Genomic DNA, 15,059 nt, shown 5'->3' with positions numbered 1-15,059 from the left:
ACAGAATGAAGACTTTTAACAACTGAATTGCAGATATGCTCATACACTGTCAACTCACAATCTAACTCATACCTTTAGATTAAAAGTTTTAACAAATTTAAGACCTCACATCTTGTCTCTGTCGTGCTGCTGCATTGCTGCTCTAACACATACAAAATGGCTTCAGTTATGCATATGTGTAGGCTACAGCTACAGCAAGTATAGAGATTGCCCATTTTAAAATTAAACAGGAAAAAGTCCACTTATTGTTCCCTATGCAGTAGTATTTGTGCAGAACACTAGTGGGTTGTTCCATTACAGCTGATAACCTAATCATAACCTAACCCAAACCTTATAGCACTGTGGAAATAATTAAATAATTATTGAAAATGTATCTGCAAATCAACTGCAATGAACCGTGCTGTCCGTCAACACTGTGATAATCAGAAACAACAGCAATTGATAAGCTTAGAACTCAGGAAGACAGTGAAAAGAGTTTGGAGACAGCTAAATTAGCTTTGATAATACTGTGTGAGCATGACAGAGGGGCCTACGTTCTCTGACTGTGTAAGGATGTTTAATTTGTTAACAGAAAAGTGCTGATGTTAGCTGTTAGCTGCTAGCTGTTAGCCGCTAACACTGACAATGACATACTGATAAAAGATAAATGCTAGCCGTTTTCCACTACAGGGATCTCTTGCTGCTGTGCTGGTACTGGAACCCAGTGGTTATCTAGCAAGTCTGTTATTCAGTGTCAATAGCCACACTCTTTAAGAGTCACAACAGTAAGCTCTGCTTTACGTCTGCAGAGCAGCGACCTCAGAGCAGGAAAGTTCATGGGTTAGCACTAGAATAATGCTGAGAGGGGAGAAGACATGGCCAAGCTGTAGCCAGTCTCTACTAGCCATCTTTCACATCAAGTCACCACTTCTTACACTGTTTTCCTGCTAGTGTGGGTGGACCAGAGCCAGGCAGAGACCGCTGTGTCCCAGGACAGGAAAACATTTTCTTTCTATCGAGCTCTATAGTATTTTTTGGGGGGTATGCAAATTTTGTTTCCTTTGCTGGCACTGTATTTAATTCTCCTGGACTAAGAAATACCAAATTGCTGCTCTGAGTATTCAAAAAAACTCCTTAAAAACCAAAAAGGGCTCATGAAAACCCCATTAAAAGAATGCACAACAGACAACACTACATAAAGAAACCTAATGTACAATATCAGCATTTGACTTACCTATTACAAAAGCTAAAAAAATATGTTACAGTTTTTATCATACAGAATGAAGACTTTTAACAACTGAATTGCAGATATGCTCATACACTGTCAACTCACAATCTAACTCATACCCTTAGATTAAAAGTTTTAACAAATTTAAGACCTCACATTTTGTCTCTGTCGTGCTGCTGCATTGCTGCTCTAACACATACAAAATGGCTTCAGTTATGCACATGTGTAAGCTACAGCTACAGCAAGTATAGAGATGGCCCATTTTAAAATTAAACAGGAAAAGTCCACTTATTGTTCCCTATGCAGTAGTATTTGTGCAGAACACTAGTGGGTTGTTCCATTACAGCTGATAACCTAATCATAACCTAACCCAAACCTTATAGCACTGTGGAAATAATTAAATAATTATTGAAAATGTATCTGCAAATCAACTGCAATGAACCGTGCTCTCCGTCAACACTGTGATAATAAGAAACAACAGCAATTGATAAGCTTAGAACTCAGGAAGACAGTGAAAAGAGTTTGGAGACAGCTAAATTAGCTTTGATAATACTGTGTGAGCATGGCAGAGGGGCCTACGTTCTCTGACTGTGTAAGGATGCTTAATTTGTTAACAGAAAAGTGCTGATGTTAGCTGTTAGCTGCTAGCTGTTAGCCGCTAACACTGACAATGACATACTGATAAAAGATAAATGCTAGCCGTTTTCCACTACAGTGATCTCTGGCTGCTGTGCTGGTACTGGAACCCAGTGGTTATCTAGCAAGTCTGTTATTCAGTGTCAAAAGCCACACTCTTTAAGAGTCACAACAGTAAGCTCTGCTTTACGTCTGCAGAGCAGCGACCTCAGAGCAGGAAAGTTCATGGGTTAGCACTAGGATAATGCTGAGAGGGGAGAAGACATGGCCAAGCTGTAGCCAGTCTCTACTAGCCATCTTTCACATCAAGTCACCACTTCTTACACTGTTTTCCTGCTAGTGTGGGTGGACCAGAGCCAGGCAGAGACCGCTGTGTCCCAGGACAGGAAAACATTTTCTTTCTATCGAGCTCTATAGTATTTTTTGGGGGGTATGCAAATTTTGTTTCCTTTACTGGCACTTTATTTAATTCTCCTGGACTAAGAAATACCAAATTGCGGCTCTGACTATTAAAAAAAAAACTCCTTAAAAACCAAAAAGGGCTCATGAAAACCCCATTAAAAGAATGCACATCCGACAACACTACATAAAGAAGCCTAATGTACAATATCAGAAAAAAGCTAAAAAAATATGTTAGTTTTTTATCATACAGAATGAAAACTTTTAACAACTGAATTGCAGATATGCTCATACACTGTCAACTCACAATCTAACTCATACCCTTAGATTAAAACCACAATTTGTGATGAGGATTGACTGTTCATCAAAAGGATTGATTTACTTTTGATAAACACTGAAAAGAGACTGATTGAAAACAGACATTACACAAGATTTTGAGTTGTTATATTTCATTTATATTGTTGGCATCTATTTGTGTTGCTGGAATAAGTCTATTTTATTATTTTATTTTTATTTTTTTTAGTGCTTGTGTCACTACAATGAAATAACATATTTTGAGTTAAACAAACAGACACTGATTTAAAGGGAAGGTATGTTCCAGTCCATAAAATATTTTATTTTATTGGCCTTAGGTAGGCCATTACTGCCAGACCCAGAATAAATTCCTGCTGATTACATTTGAATCTGATTTCATCTTTGTTTCTTGTTATTGAAAGAGGGACAAATTGATACTTGGTTACAGTACAGTGAAACATAATTTGAGTAGCTTAGTATGTGGATGTAGCTGATGTATTTAAGTGTGTTGCAAAAAATTATGCTTTTTGCAGAGTCTGGCAACCTACATTTATACATGAGAGTACTCACATATATGTTTACTTTTAACACAGTTGAACAGGTCATAGTTATGTTTCTGCCACAACTGAGTAATTTCTTCTGAACCACTTCACTAGTGCTTACTAGTACAGTCAAAAGAAGTGTTTATCCCATTCAACAGTTCTTTTGACTGTACTGAATCACTAGAATCCGTTCATTAAAAAGATTCATTCAAAAACTGCATTCACCGGCTCATTCAGTGCTTAGCAGGAGCCCTGACTGCATAGTGCATAATTCTCTAACTCCCTGAACTGGTAAACAGCAAAATGTTGCGTCATTCATTTCATGATTCAGCCCTGATTGAGGTTCACATTCACTCTTTAACAAGCTCACCGTGAGTACTGAAGGACGGTGCATTCATGGACCATAGTATATGGTCACTGGCGGGAGACACAGTGCTACTTTGAGTGGTATACATGTATTGCACGGGAGTCCTCAGCTCTGTACACTCACTGAACACGTTACATGGATGTTGGCAAGTTGACACAGCACTAATTTTAGCAGTAGGCTACAGTTACAAAACTTGAATCAAGTCCTTTGCCCTGAGTGGCAGTTCTCTCTGTGTACAGTACGCAAGTGAGCGTAAGTTCACTGAACAAGTCAGCGCTGACTGGTGGTGCGTTCACTGTTTCACAACTGCGTTTCACAACTGAAAAACAGCACAAAATGATTAAATTAAGATAACCACAAGATCTATAATTATCTAAATGCACAAATGTTAAACTTTTAGGGGCTAAACCCACCACCCAATACCTCACAAACTCTGCACAAAGAAAAGAGAACTGTATTGAGCATACAAAATTCAACAAATAAAAAACAATGTGAACTCTATTAAATTCTCATGAGATATGAGACCCAAAATGTAATAATCAGGTAACAAAAAGTGTATAAGAGGATAATAAACACATTCTAATGACAAAAATGGCATTCAGTCGCATAAAAAGTGCTGGTGGGGCCTGTATGAAAAAAACAGTACTGGTGGGGACTTAGTTCACACACTGTAATACCAGGTTTGGCCTTTGGTAGCGCTCTAGAGCACACACACAATTTCAGAAAATGAGCCTGCTGGGGACTTTGTGTACACACTGCTATACCAGGGTTGACCTCTGGGGTTGCTATAGAGCAAACACAAAGTCACAAAAAACAGCCTGCTGGGGACTTCTCAGGAAACTTCACCAGCCATATTAGAAAGTCATTTTCTATTCACTGGAGTGGTTCGCACCGTGGGGACCATGGTTTTGGTCCCCATGGTGTTTTTGGTCCCCATGGTGTTGGTGTGTATTCATGCCAATGTCCCCACCAGGATAGATAAACGAAAGCACACACACACACACACACACACACACACACTGAAACTCCAGGAGGCCACACTCACTGTTTTGCAGCCTGTGTTCTTGCAGCGCGTCCCCTGTATAACTTTCTCACTCTCTGTAAGACAAAACAAAGACGGATCAGGAAGGCTTCGCCCCGATTTTCAATCACATTGTCTTGAAAAATAAACGTTGATCCCTTTCAGTGTGCGGGCGGAGATTAACAGGGAGCTGAATTTACAGGAAGCTTGAAGGGCAGGACTGACCCAGGCCACAGAAGCTGTTGAATCAGATGCATGTAAATGTGCGTCCAGCGTCAGAGTATTCATACCGCCGATGCAGAGCAGCGCGTGAATGTGGAAGAAAACCTGGAAAACCACGTTTCCAGGAGTTTCGCAAATAAAACAGAGGAACGTGCTGCACTGCTGCATTCAGCCCCTCTCCTCTGAGACACACCAATAAATCATCTAATTATTAAGTGACAGCAGCCATCCTGCCCTCAGTCCTGCTAAAAAAGGTTAATTTTACGTCACTTTTCCAAAAGAGGCAACTTATAACTTTTGTTAAATATCTAATCCACAAAATATGTTAGCATTTTTAAAGCATCACCTTTTTATCTATGTTTTTAGGCTTTAAAATAAAGGGAAAAAACGTTTGTAGAAAGATGATAGATGCATTTTCTTTCATGTGATGTTGATATTTGTGGAAAATTAAAATAGGACATAGTTTCCAAGGCAATGACAAGAAAAACAGATCAGAAAATATAACCACTACTTTGTGCTGGCCTAGGAGAGTCCTTGAAAAATGGCTTGTAGCTGTAGTGTGAAAAGGCGTGCATATGCCCTGATTTCATCTGCAAAGCTAAAACATGAAGAAAATAAAATAAAAACAAATCTGATTCTGCTGCCTGGGTTTGCAGTCATTCCTGAGCCGCTTGTTTGCCAGCAACCTTTTAGCAGGTTAATTAGCACCGAGTGGAAATTCATTTATTTCATGTGGAAAATATGATGATGGAGAGTTAAACGTTCAGAGTTATAAAACTCTGAACGTTTCAGTGTATTAGGATGTAAAAAAGGGAATTGCTAAGCTTTTCTTTGACATTCATCAACTGTTTTTGCAGATAAACCAAATATAATATAAACATAATGTAATGCTACAGTGCATTTTTGTTCCCCCTTTTTTATAGGGCGGGTGTTGAAAAATCCTCCATCAGATTTTGCCCCGGAAACTCTTCATGTTTCAGCGTGTCACTTTCCCTTGTCCTGACCACAACATTTGAAGATGTGCAAGATTAGGATGAGGTTGTTGTAAATGATGCTGAGGAACTGGAGCCCTGATTTAATCCTCATCACCAATATAACAGTTGGCGTTTTAAGGCTTTTGGCCCCGGTTCTCTGGAGAACCTGTGTGCTCCAGCTGCTCTTAGGACTGACGTTCTGCAGTGCTGGACGCGGCAAACACGCCTTCGGGAGAACTGACCTTTCTTCTCGCCCTCTGCGTTCTTGCCGAGTCCCAGTTTCTCCAGCGCCTGTACGAGCGACGCTGACACTTTGTGGGGAATCTTGGTCATGGGCTGATCTGAACTGTGTGGAAATGCACACATATAGAAAAATACTTGCGTTAGCAGAGACGTGTGCGTCAGTACAGGCTCACAGACCCAATCCATGCTGCATTATTTATCGCCCGGTGTGTGCTGCAGCCAACCTGGCCCTGACCCCTCTGAATGAATGCATGCACACCAGCAGCTGCTTGGATCAGACTAACGGGCATGACTGTGCAAGCGCCTCAGATTTCCGTCAGATGAGGAGAACAGAGGCGCGGAGGGTGGAGGTTAGCCCCTCACCTGGGTCTCTCTTTCTGCAGCGCCTCTGCAGATTTGGGGCCCTGGTAGATGATCTCCTGGTCGTTGGCGTGTTGGATCTCGCCCTTGTCTGAGGACACCTGGGGCCTCAGAGGCTCCTGGGGCTTCACGTTGCTGTGGCGTCCCCGGGTGCAGCCCTGCGGGAGGAAGCGTCGGAGTTAACGTCAGATCAGGACCTCCTGATCTCCCCGGAACATAGAGTGAGGATGGGGGTTGAGAAAAATACACACAGGGCTGTGAATAAATGTCTTCCCTCTTAAAAAGATGTTTAATTTCACCTGCTCTTATTTTACCCTTTCACTGTTTCAGATGATCAACAAAATTCAAATAAATAAAACTGAAATGTCATTTGTAAAGGGGACAAAACTACCTGGGTGGACATTTACCTTCTAATAATGATTTTTAATAAATGGTCATGAGCCTTTTGCATGCTCTTATAGATTATATTGGTAATGTTAGCCCTACCATGTACTTATGTCAAGAAACTTGAATGTACACTCCGTATTTTCTTTATCATCCTAACATCCTAGCCTGTTAGGATGTTTACCTTATTGGGGATAAGCTTCCCCTTTTGCTGTCAATGCACACAGCTGCAGCAACACTATTCTTTGTGACGGCCAGATCTCTGTGTCTGGTTACTAACAGATAAGGCTGACACAGACACAGGGAACCGTTCTGACAGGACGAAGCTTAGAGATAGAAACTGATGTGTTGTTCCACATATGCCAGGCGGTTTAGCTGTGGTCCAGCGCCGGGGCTAAACTGATTCTCTCTATTATTCCCACTGTGTTATTACTTTGTTGCTTTTATCTCGCCTGTTATGGAAAAAACATTGTTCATCTTAACCTCCTTTCTCCATTTGGATTATTCTGGGAACTGTTCCTCCTCGAATAAAGAAACCGGGACAGTAAGAATCCCTGTGGAGGAATTTGGGCCCCCATTAGTAGGCGTTTAATTTTGACCCACTCTTCTTTGCAGAATTGTTTTGATCCAGCCATCTTGGACGGTTTTCAACCATAAACAGCCTGTTTGTTTGAGGTCATGCCATCTGAATTGGCTTTAAGTCCGGCCTTTGACTAGGCCATTCTCAAACCTTCATTTTGCTCAGTTTTGAGCTAAATGTGGCTTTCTGTCGTGTTTTGGAACTTTTTCCTGTTGTGTATAACCCAATTGCGATTGAACTTCAGGTCACAGACTGATGGACAGACATTTTCCTTCAGGATTCTCTGCTCAAGAGCAGAATTCATGGTTCCACTGATTATGGACAAATACTCCAGGTCCCTATAAAAACCAAGCCATCCCACACCATCATACTACCTCCACGTCTGACTGTAAGTAGTTTTCGGAAAGGCTTTGTTAGTTTTGCACACACCTTTCAAAATGTTGCACCTCTGATTGAGCATAAAACATTTTCCGAAAACTCTTAAAAATTATTAAAAGTTTTTTGGGAGAAATGGGAGACGGCCGTTGTTCTCTTTCTGGTCAGCAGTGGTTTTCACCCTGGAACTTTGGAGGCTGTTTATGCCCCGTCTGCTTCTTATTGTTGAATCATGAACACTGAACTGAGGCGTATAACACCTGCAGAGCTTTAGATCAGATGTGTCCAAAGTGCCTCCTGGGGGCCATTTACTGCTCCTGGATGGATTTTTGTGCGTCTTCAAATGCAAATCAAGAACGATTTAGAGAGGCTGCTCGTCAAATAGAAGCAATCAGAGACAAAAATAGAGCTCCGATTACTAATCAAATAGAAATTAATACTGTGTTTAAACAGTGTGATGAAGACCTTTACAGGTCAGAGGGTCAGTTTGACTTAGATAAAGTAAAAAAAAATCTTTGAACTTCTAAATCTCCCTAAACTTTCAGAAGATGACAAACAGTATCTTGAGCGTCCAATATCGCTCGAGGAGGTGAATAAAATGATTAACTCACTGCCTACGGGTAAAATCCTAGGTATTGATGGGCTACCCAGTGATTTCTGCAGACAGATTGCAGAAGATCCTGATCCTGAGATTCTAAAAACATTTATCTCGGCCGCTGAAATAGGGCAACTCCCACCTTCAAAGACAGAGTCAATAATCACCTTTATGTGGTAAAAGGGTAAAGACTCCATAGAAGGTGGAAGCTAAAGGCCTATAAGTTTATAATGCTGCGATGTCAAAATATATTTGCAAGCAGCGTGAACAAGGTCATAACTTCAATCATTCACCCAGATCTGATGGGGTTTGTGAAGACCTCTTCAGATTGTCTCAGACGATTGGTTCATTTAATCTGAAAAGTCAAGGATATCCCAACAGCGGCTGTGTCTCTAGATGCTGACCAGGCGTTTGGCCGTGTTAGTTGGAGCTATCTTATCTTTGTTTTAGAAACATCTGGGTTTGGTCTGGGTTTTCAGAATATCATTAAGCTAATGTATAACCAGCCTAGAGCTATGGTGATGACTGATGGTCTGAGGTCAGAGGCGTTCTTGGTTGGGCGTGGGACAAAGCAGGGAGACCCGCATTTCCCCATTCTTGTTCATTGTTGCACAGGAACATCTTACATAAGCCATAAAAAAATAAAAAAATCAGCCACAAGAATCACAACGGGTGGACAGAAAAACCAATTATTGGTTTTTGCAGATGACATTTTGGCCTTGGTATCAGACGCTCAAAAGTCAATACCCCCTAATTCTGGATATTGTTAACTCATTTTCCTCCATATCAGGATAAATGGTCAACTGGGCCAAATCTGAAGGGATGCTACTTTCTAAAAGTTGTTACAAAAGTCACTTCCAAAACTGGAAATTTAAGTGGGTAGCTAAAAATGTGAAATACTTGGGGATGCTTTTGAACCCAGGATTGGAGAAGATGATTTCTGATAACTTTAACTCAGCTTTGGCTACAATACAACTTGTGCTCAAGGGATGAAATTAATTACAGTGATCATTATGGAGAAGGGTCCAGGTTATAAAAATGGTTTAACTACATTTTGTGAATGCTGCTCTTAAATGTACCAGCGACCATTTTCAAATCTATAGATAAAATGTTAAGTCAATTTATTTTGGCTGGAAAAAGGGCGAGGAGCTACAAGCTAAAGTAGAATGTGGGGGTATGAAATTCCCTAATATGTGACTTTATCAGGAGGCATTTACGGGGGCCCAGATTACATCAATATAGTCAAATAGAAAAGGAAGAGCTCTGTGGGTGGACTTAGAGTAAGAATTAAATGCTCCGTTTAAGGGAGTGGACTATCTGAATCAGTGCCAAATTCAATCATTTCTAATACAAGGGACGTCTGGCATCATATAAACAAGAAAGAAGGAGTATTTTCTGACAGGCTTATCGTCAATATGGAATAACCCATCAATTAAAATAGGCGGGAAGGTGTTCTTTTGGAGAGAGTGGCATATAAAGGCATTGAGCATATTACCTATCTTTACCACAACGGTACTTTAAAATCTTTCAAAGACTTAAGGAAAATGTATAATCTACATGAAAGAGACCAAAGGTGAATTTTTACAGATTAGGGACTGCCTGTCTGAGGTAGCCCCCAGAGGCTCTGCCCTACCTATCCAATCTGGTATCTCCTCTAAATTGATGTTATTAAGTAAGGCGCCTCATCTGGTAGGAAACATTTATAATGACCTGATCAGTGAGTTTAAAGGTACTACAGCGGGCTTAAAAGACGTGTGGGAAGGAGACCTGGTAACGATATGAGAAGGAAGAGTAGAATGGGTTGGTTGAGGCGATGCTGAAACCAATCAGAGATGCCAGATCTAGACGTATCCAGTTCCAAATTTTCAGTAGAATATAGAGGACCTCACTGAGGATGAACAGGCTTAGGCTGGCTCAGTCAAATCTTCATTGGTGTTGTAAAACTGATAAAGGCGATCTTCTCCATGTTCTTCCACTGCCCTTGTATAACTGCCTATTTGCAGAGAGTCATGGGGAATATTATGGATCGTCTCGGCATAAATATCCATTTTACCCCCGCGTTATCCCTCCTCAACAGTTTTAAGGGTAATGAGGGAATAAGTGTTGAAAAAGCCTAATGGCTAAAGATAACACTTACCACTGCTGAAAGAGTCCTACTGAGGCACTGTGCTGGAGGGAATAGCCCAACTTACTCTGAATGGTTTAACGCTTTAGCAGAAACAGCCTCATAGGAACGATTGATTTATAAAACAACGACAAAATGGACCTGTACACAGAAATATGGGATTCATTTCTAAATGAAACGAAGGATTGATAAAAAAAGGACTAATTGGACATTTAGTTAATTTAGTAAACGACTTCTGGTTTTGTTTGACTGGATGGTTGGGGGGGAAAGGGGGGGGGTTCATTTGTCTGCTATTACTGTTCTTACTTTCAATTTTGTTTCATTTTGTTTCTTTTGTTCTATAGAACAATAATGACACTTTTTTTCATAGTAAATAGGATCACATCTATTCTTTAGTGCACTAAAATCTGCTTTTTCCCCCATTTATTAAAATTGGTGAAATACAGCATACATTTTCAAAGAAAGACTAACCCGAACTCTGTTCTTATTTTTTAAAATAGAAAACATTGTAAAAAAAAATAATCAAAAAATAAATCGAGCCCAAAAGAATTTGCAAACTGAGTGCTTGTATTTTGGTAGGGAAAATGTACAAAACCGTTTTAAAGTTTTTGATCTACAATGCTTTGAACATCCCCTTCCTACAGAAACCTAAATTAATTTGTTTAAAAAAAAGCAAAGTCAATGTTTGTGAAGCAGATAAAAAAAATGTCAATGTCATTTTAGTTTAGTTTGTATTCTTTCTTTCTTTTTTTTAGCCTTGGAATAGTTTTGACTTGAAAATCTCGGTCCATGTGAGGAAAAGTTTGGACTCTGCTGCTGTAGTTAGACGTTATTCTGGGTTTGATTGTGACCTTCTGGACCTTCTGCCCTTGCAGTAATTTTGGTAGGTCAGTCTGGGAAAGTTCACCACTACTTCAAGTTTCCTCCATTTGTAGATTATGGCTCTTCACTGGAGTCCTAAACCTTTACCATTTTTAAAATGACAGACATCGATGGCTTTGCTTCTCATCTGTCCTTGAATTTCTTTATGTTGGGGTGCTTTTTGAGATATTTCAGCCTACTTCATGTTGTCAGACCGGTCCTGTTTAAAGGATTTCTTGATTCTACAGGGTAACGCGTGGCTTCTGAAACTCAACGGAAAAATCTTTAATTAGACAGAATTTCTCATACAAGATGTGTTTTTATGTTGTTTTTCCTTGCCAAGATGAAATTTTGAAATGCTGACTTAAAAATTACATAAAATATTATTTTTACATTTACACATGGAAGGTTTGTTTGATATTAAATTAAAAGTTTATCAAACACATTTTAATTGACAAACTGAAACATTTGTGACAGAAAAACAACAACAAGCATACATGAATAATCTACAAATATTGTGACAGGTCAGTTTATAGGTAACTCTGACAATGTAGCATAAATTAGATTATGTTTGCTTTTTCATTACTTTACCTCAATTATCAGATTAAAGCATAAAAACACAATGATAGTGAATATTTAAAACCTTTTGGGCCTAAATGTGGGATTTTTAAGGACATTTAAAACATAATTTCTTTGATGGCCGCTGTGAACGTGAGAGAAAAGCCCATTAAAACAAGGCCCATATCCTTCCTGCACAGACTGCCCTTTGTGGCAATGAAAAATGCATCTAGCGTTGCAAAAGCAGCAGATGAGTCAAGAACACATGGTTATCTGTATTCATCAGTACAGCATATTTAAGTCTGTTCAGTTTAAACAAGCTATTTATTTTTTATTTAATGCCATGAAAGCATTAAAAATGCTGTTGTGTGAGTTTTCACAAAAAAAATAAAAAATAAAATCAAAGCTTTTCAGATTCCCTGTAATTTTAATCACTGTTCAGTGATGAATAAAACATTTTAAGTTTGACCAGTCTGAATATTTTACATTTTCAACTTCATATGATCAAAGATTGAAAATTCCCTTTAAATAAAACAGTGAAATAACCCTTTAATTTAGTACTCTAAAAGGAAATCTGTGACTTAGAGTGACCCTATGCATGTCAGGTTGGTGTATGGACTGGAAACTTCATTCAGGCCCGGCCGATATTTTCCCCCTCTCCCCTCCAGTGGTCAAGCCATGCCCTGAGTAATCTCAATTTTACTAAAAAAAAAAACACCACATCCTGAAACGTTTAGGGTAAAAACAAAAATCAGAGATTGCTGATTGTTTTATAGGAGGTACACAGTGCCTCATAGACGTTTTATTACCGCTGAATTATCATGCTCTGTTCTCACACTGAACTTGGTTTTGGTTCTGCTGGAGGTTTCTTTCTGTTTAAGGGGAGTTTTCCTCTCCACTGTCACTACATGCATGTTCGGCACGAGGGATTGCTGCGAAGTCAACGACACAATGCGAGCAACTGTCTGCTGCCGTTACTCGCTCATCAAGGAGGGGCGGATGCTACAAGTCTTTTGCTGAGATTCAAAGTGACAGAGCAAAAACACGGCGACACTCAAGCTGCAGTGGCGCATCCAGGGGGTGGCATGGTGGTGGCCATGCCCCCCCCCCCCCCCCCCCCCCCACCCCCCCACACACACACTCCCCCACCCCCACCCTCCCATGCCATTTCCTGGCCACCCCACTGGCCAGTGTAAACTGTAGTAGCATCAGTTTACCATTTCATCCCATTGTGCACAGCCAGCAAGGCAGCCGCTCTTCCTGACCTTCTATCGCGCTTTTATTTGTATCTGCCAGTATCTACTTTCCCCCAGTAATTGTTTTTCCAACGAATGAATAAATGTACACCTTATTCTAAATATAACTACACAATAAAAAAGGAATGGTTGTTCAACTAAAAATGTTAACTGTACTGTTATTAGTCTATGGACATTAGATCATTAATAATACTAAAAATGAAACAAAAATATATTAGTAGGCGTTTATTTAAGTCTTTTTGACTTAAATAAACGCCTGGCAGCTTTACTATAACAGTAAAATAAAATCCTGAAATTACGGCTTTTAGTTTCAGTGCCACCCCAAAAGTTTAGGTGGCTCCATCTGGCCCCCCCTTGAAACATTTCTGGAGGCGCCATTGCTCAGCTGACCAGTTCTTGTGTTTTAATTTCCAATCTGGGCACAGCTCGCTGTTTTCAAAGTGCAACATAAATAACGTCGGCTTGGCTCAGCAGTTTATGGAAAAAATAGCTTCCCATCAACTCTGACCAGCTTCTCTGGCCCGTGCTGAAGAATAGCATCCACACAGCATGACACTGCCTCCACCATGTTTCACTGTGGAGCATGGCGTCTGCAGAGTAACGCCCAGCGTTAGCTTCTTGAACCCAACTTTGGTTTCATCTGACCAGAGGACCTTCTTTCACATGAGATTGGCTCCATATATTCCTTTATTTTCCTATAAATGCTTATAAAAGGCACTATTAGCTGGCTTTCTTTCTTTCTTTTTTCTCCTTTTTGCTAAAATCGGCAACATTTTCTTAAATTTTTCTGGCTGCTATTACTGTTAATCAATAATTGAATGTCGTTTGGAGAGGTTACGTGTTTTCAGAATAATCTACTGGTTTCTCTGGGGTGTGTGATTCATTTCATCACCCCGCTGTTGGCAGACTTGGTACGGTAAGTTAAAAATGGCAAACTCTGACTTCGCTTCACATGAAACGGTGTTCCTCTGACATTTTTCTTCTCCCTCCGCCTGATTAAAGTTTCATCAAAGGAGCTGAATACTTTCAGATAATTCCTTCGGCTCACACGCCAAACACTCCCAGGGTCTTAAACGAAACGCGCCGTCTCGAACCCTGAGCCCGTTACCTTGATGGAGAGAAACTCCGAGAAGTCCGTCGTCCTCTTCCTGCAGCAGGACCAACCCTGCAAACAGACACATACACGTGGAGCGGTGCTGGACACACGTTTGCGACCAAAGAGCGGAACCTGAGGATCAGCTCACCTTCAGGGCATCGTGGAAGATGGGGACTCCGGGATGGAAGCGGCAGGAATCTGTTGCGAGGGGTTGGGGGAAAAGGAAACGTCAGTCTGCATATAGTTCTCCGCACATCAGCAGGTTCTAACAGCTGCTCACGCAGACAGTGGAGGTGCTGGGCGTCCCAAATAAGGAGCCTCTGCCAGGCCTTCCACAAACACATGGCTGATCACGCTCCACATGCCTCTCACACTAAATGCAGCCAACCGACTCTTTCTGACCGAATTCACGTCCGATCAGTTCCTCTCTACCTGTTTCTGTGCGTTTATGGGGAATTTCTATATATTTCTGTACTGCCAGTTTTCATTTGATTTGCACACCAAAGGCAGGACAGCACAACCACAGTCACACGTGCTTGGCTTCCACGTAAGAGATCACGTCCGCCGACACAAAAGAAATCAAAGAACTTTACGCCGGCTCATGGGAAGCAGGGGAAGAAGTCAACCATAACACAGCAGTTCTGAGCAGAGCATGACGGGAAAAAGGGAGCAGAACCAGGCAGAAAGAACTCACCATCCTTGTTCTTGTCAGGGTCAAACTTCTCTCCGCAGCCTTTGTTGTAGCACAGCAGAGCCATGTGTCCTTCCTCCGTACGGTCTGCTCGTCTCGGCTCAGAACTTCTTTTCCCCACGCCGCCTGCCGTCTCCTGCTCTTAACGCTGCCCTCTCTGGCCTCCAGAAGATTCTCCACTCAGGCAGAAAGGAGAGATCCAGAAGGTCCGGCAGCCCTTTCCGGAGAGACAGCAAGCGGGGCGTCTCGGCCCGGTTTGAACGGAGGATAAAA

At 41.0% G+C, this 15,059-nt stretch overlaps 1 protein-coding gene across 1 annotated transcript in view; it reads right to left on the bottom strand.

Moving 5' to 3' along the window:
* Positions 1-15,059, bottom strand: part of zgc:92429 (CHORD and p23_melusin_like domain-containing protein) — a 36,468-nt gene extending 21,409 nt beyond the window's left edge. Inside the window, exons 1-6 of the mRNA XM_012849698.3 lie at positions 14,790-15,059; positions 14,244-14,293; positions 14,108-14,164; positions 6,269-6,423; positions 5,905-6,008; positions 4,491-4,543 (exon numbers count right to left, since the gene is read on the bottom strand). Of these exons, the coding sequence (XP_012705152.2) occupies positions 4,491-4,543; positions 5,905-6,008; positions 6,269-6,423; positions 14,108-14,164; positions 14,244-14,293; positions 14,790-14,853 (483 nt within the window). The 5' untranslated portion in view covers positions 14,854-15,059. The remainder of the gene's footprint in view (positions 1-4,490; positions 4,544-5,904; positions 6,009-6,268; positions 6,424-14,107; positions 14,165-14,243; positions 14,294-14,789) is intronic.

This window comes from Fundulus heteroclitus, chromosome 14 (assembly GCF_011125445.2).
Source record: "Fundulus heteroclitus isolate FHET01 chromosome 14, MU-UCD_Fhet_4.1, whole genome shotgun sequence".
Lineage (NCBI taxonomy): Eukaryota > Metazoa > Chordata > Actinopteri > Cyprinodontiformes > Fundulidae > Fundulus > Fundulus heteroclitus.
This window is presented reverse-complemented; position numbering and strand designations above follow the sequence as displayed.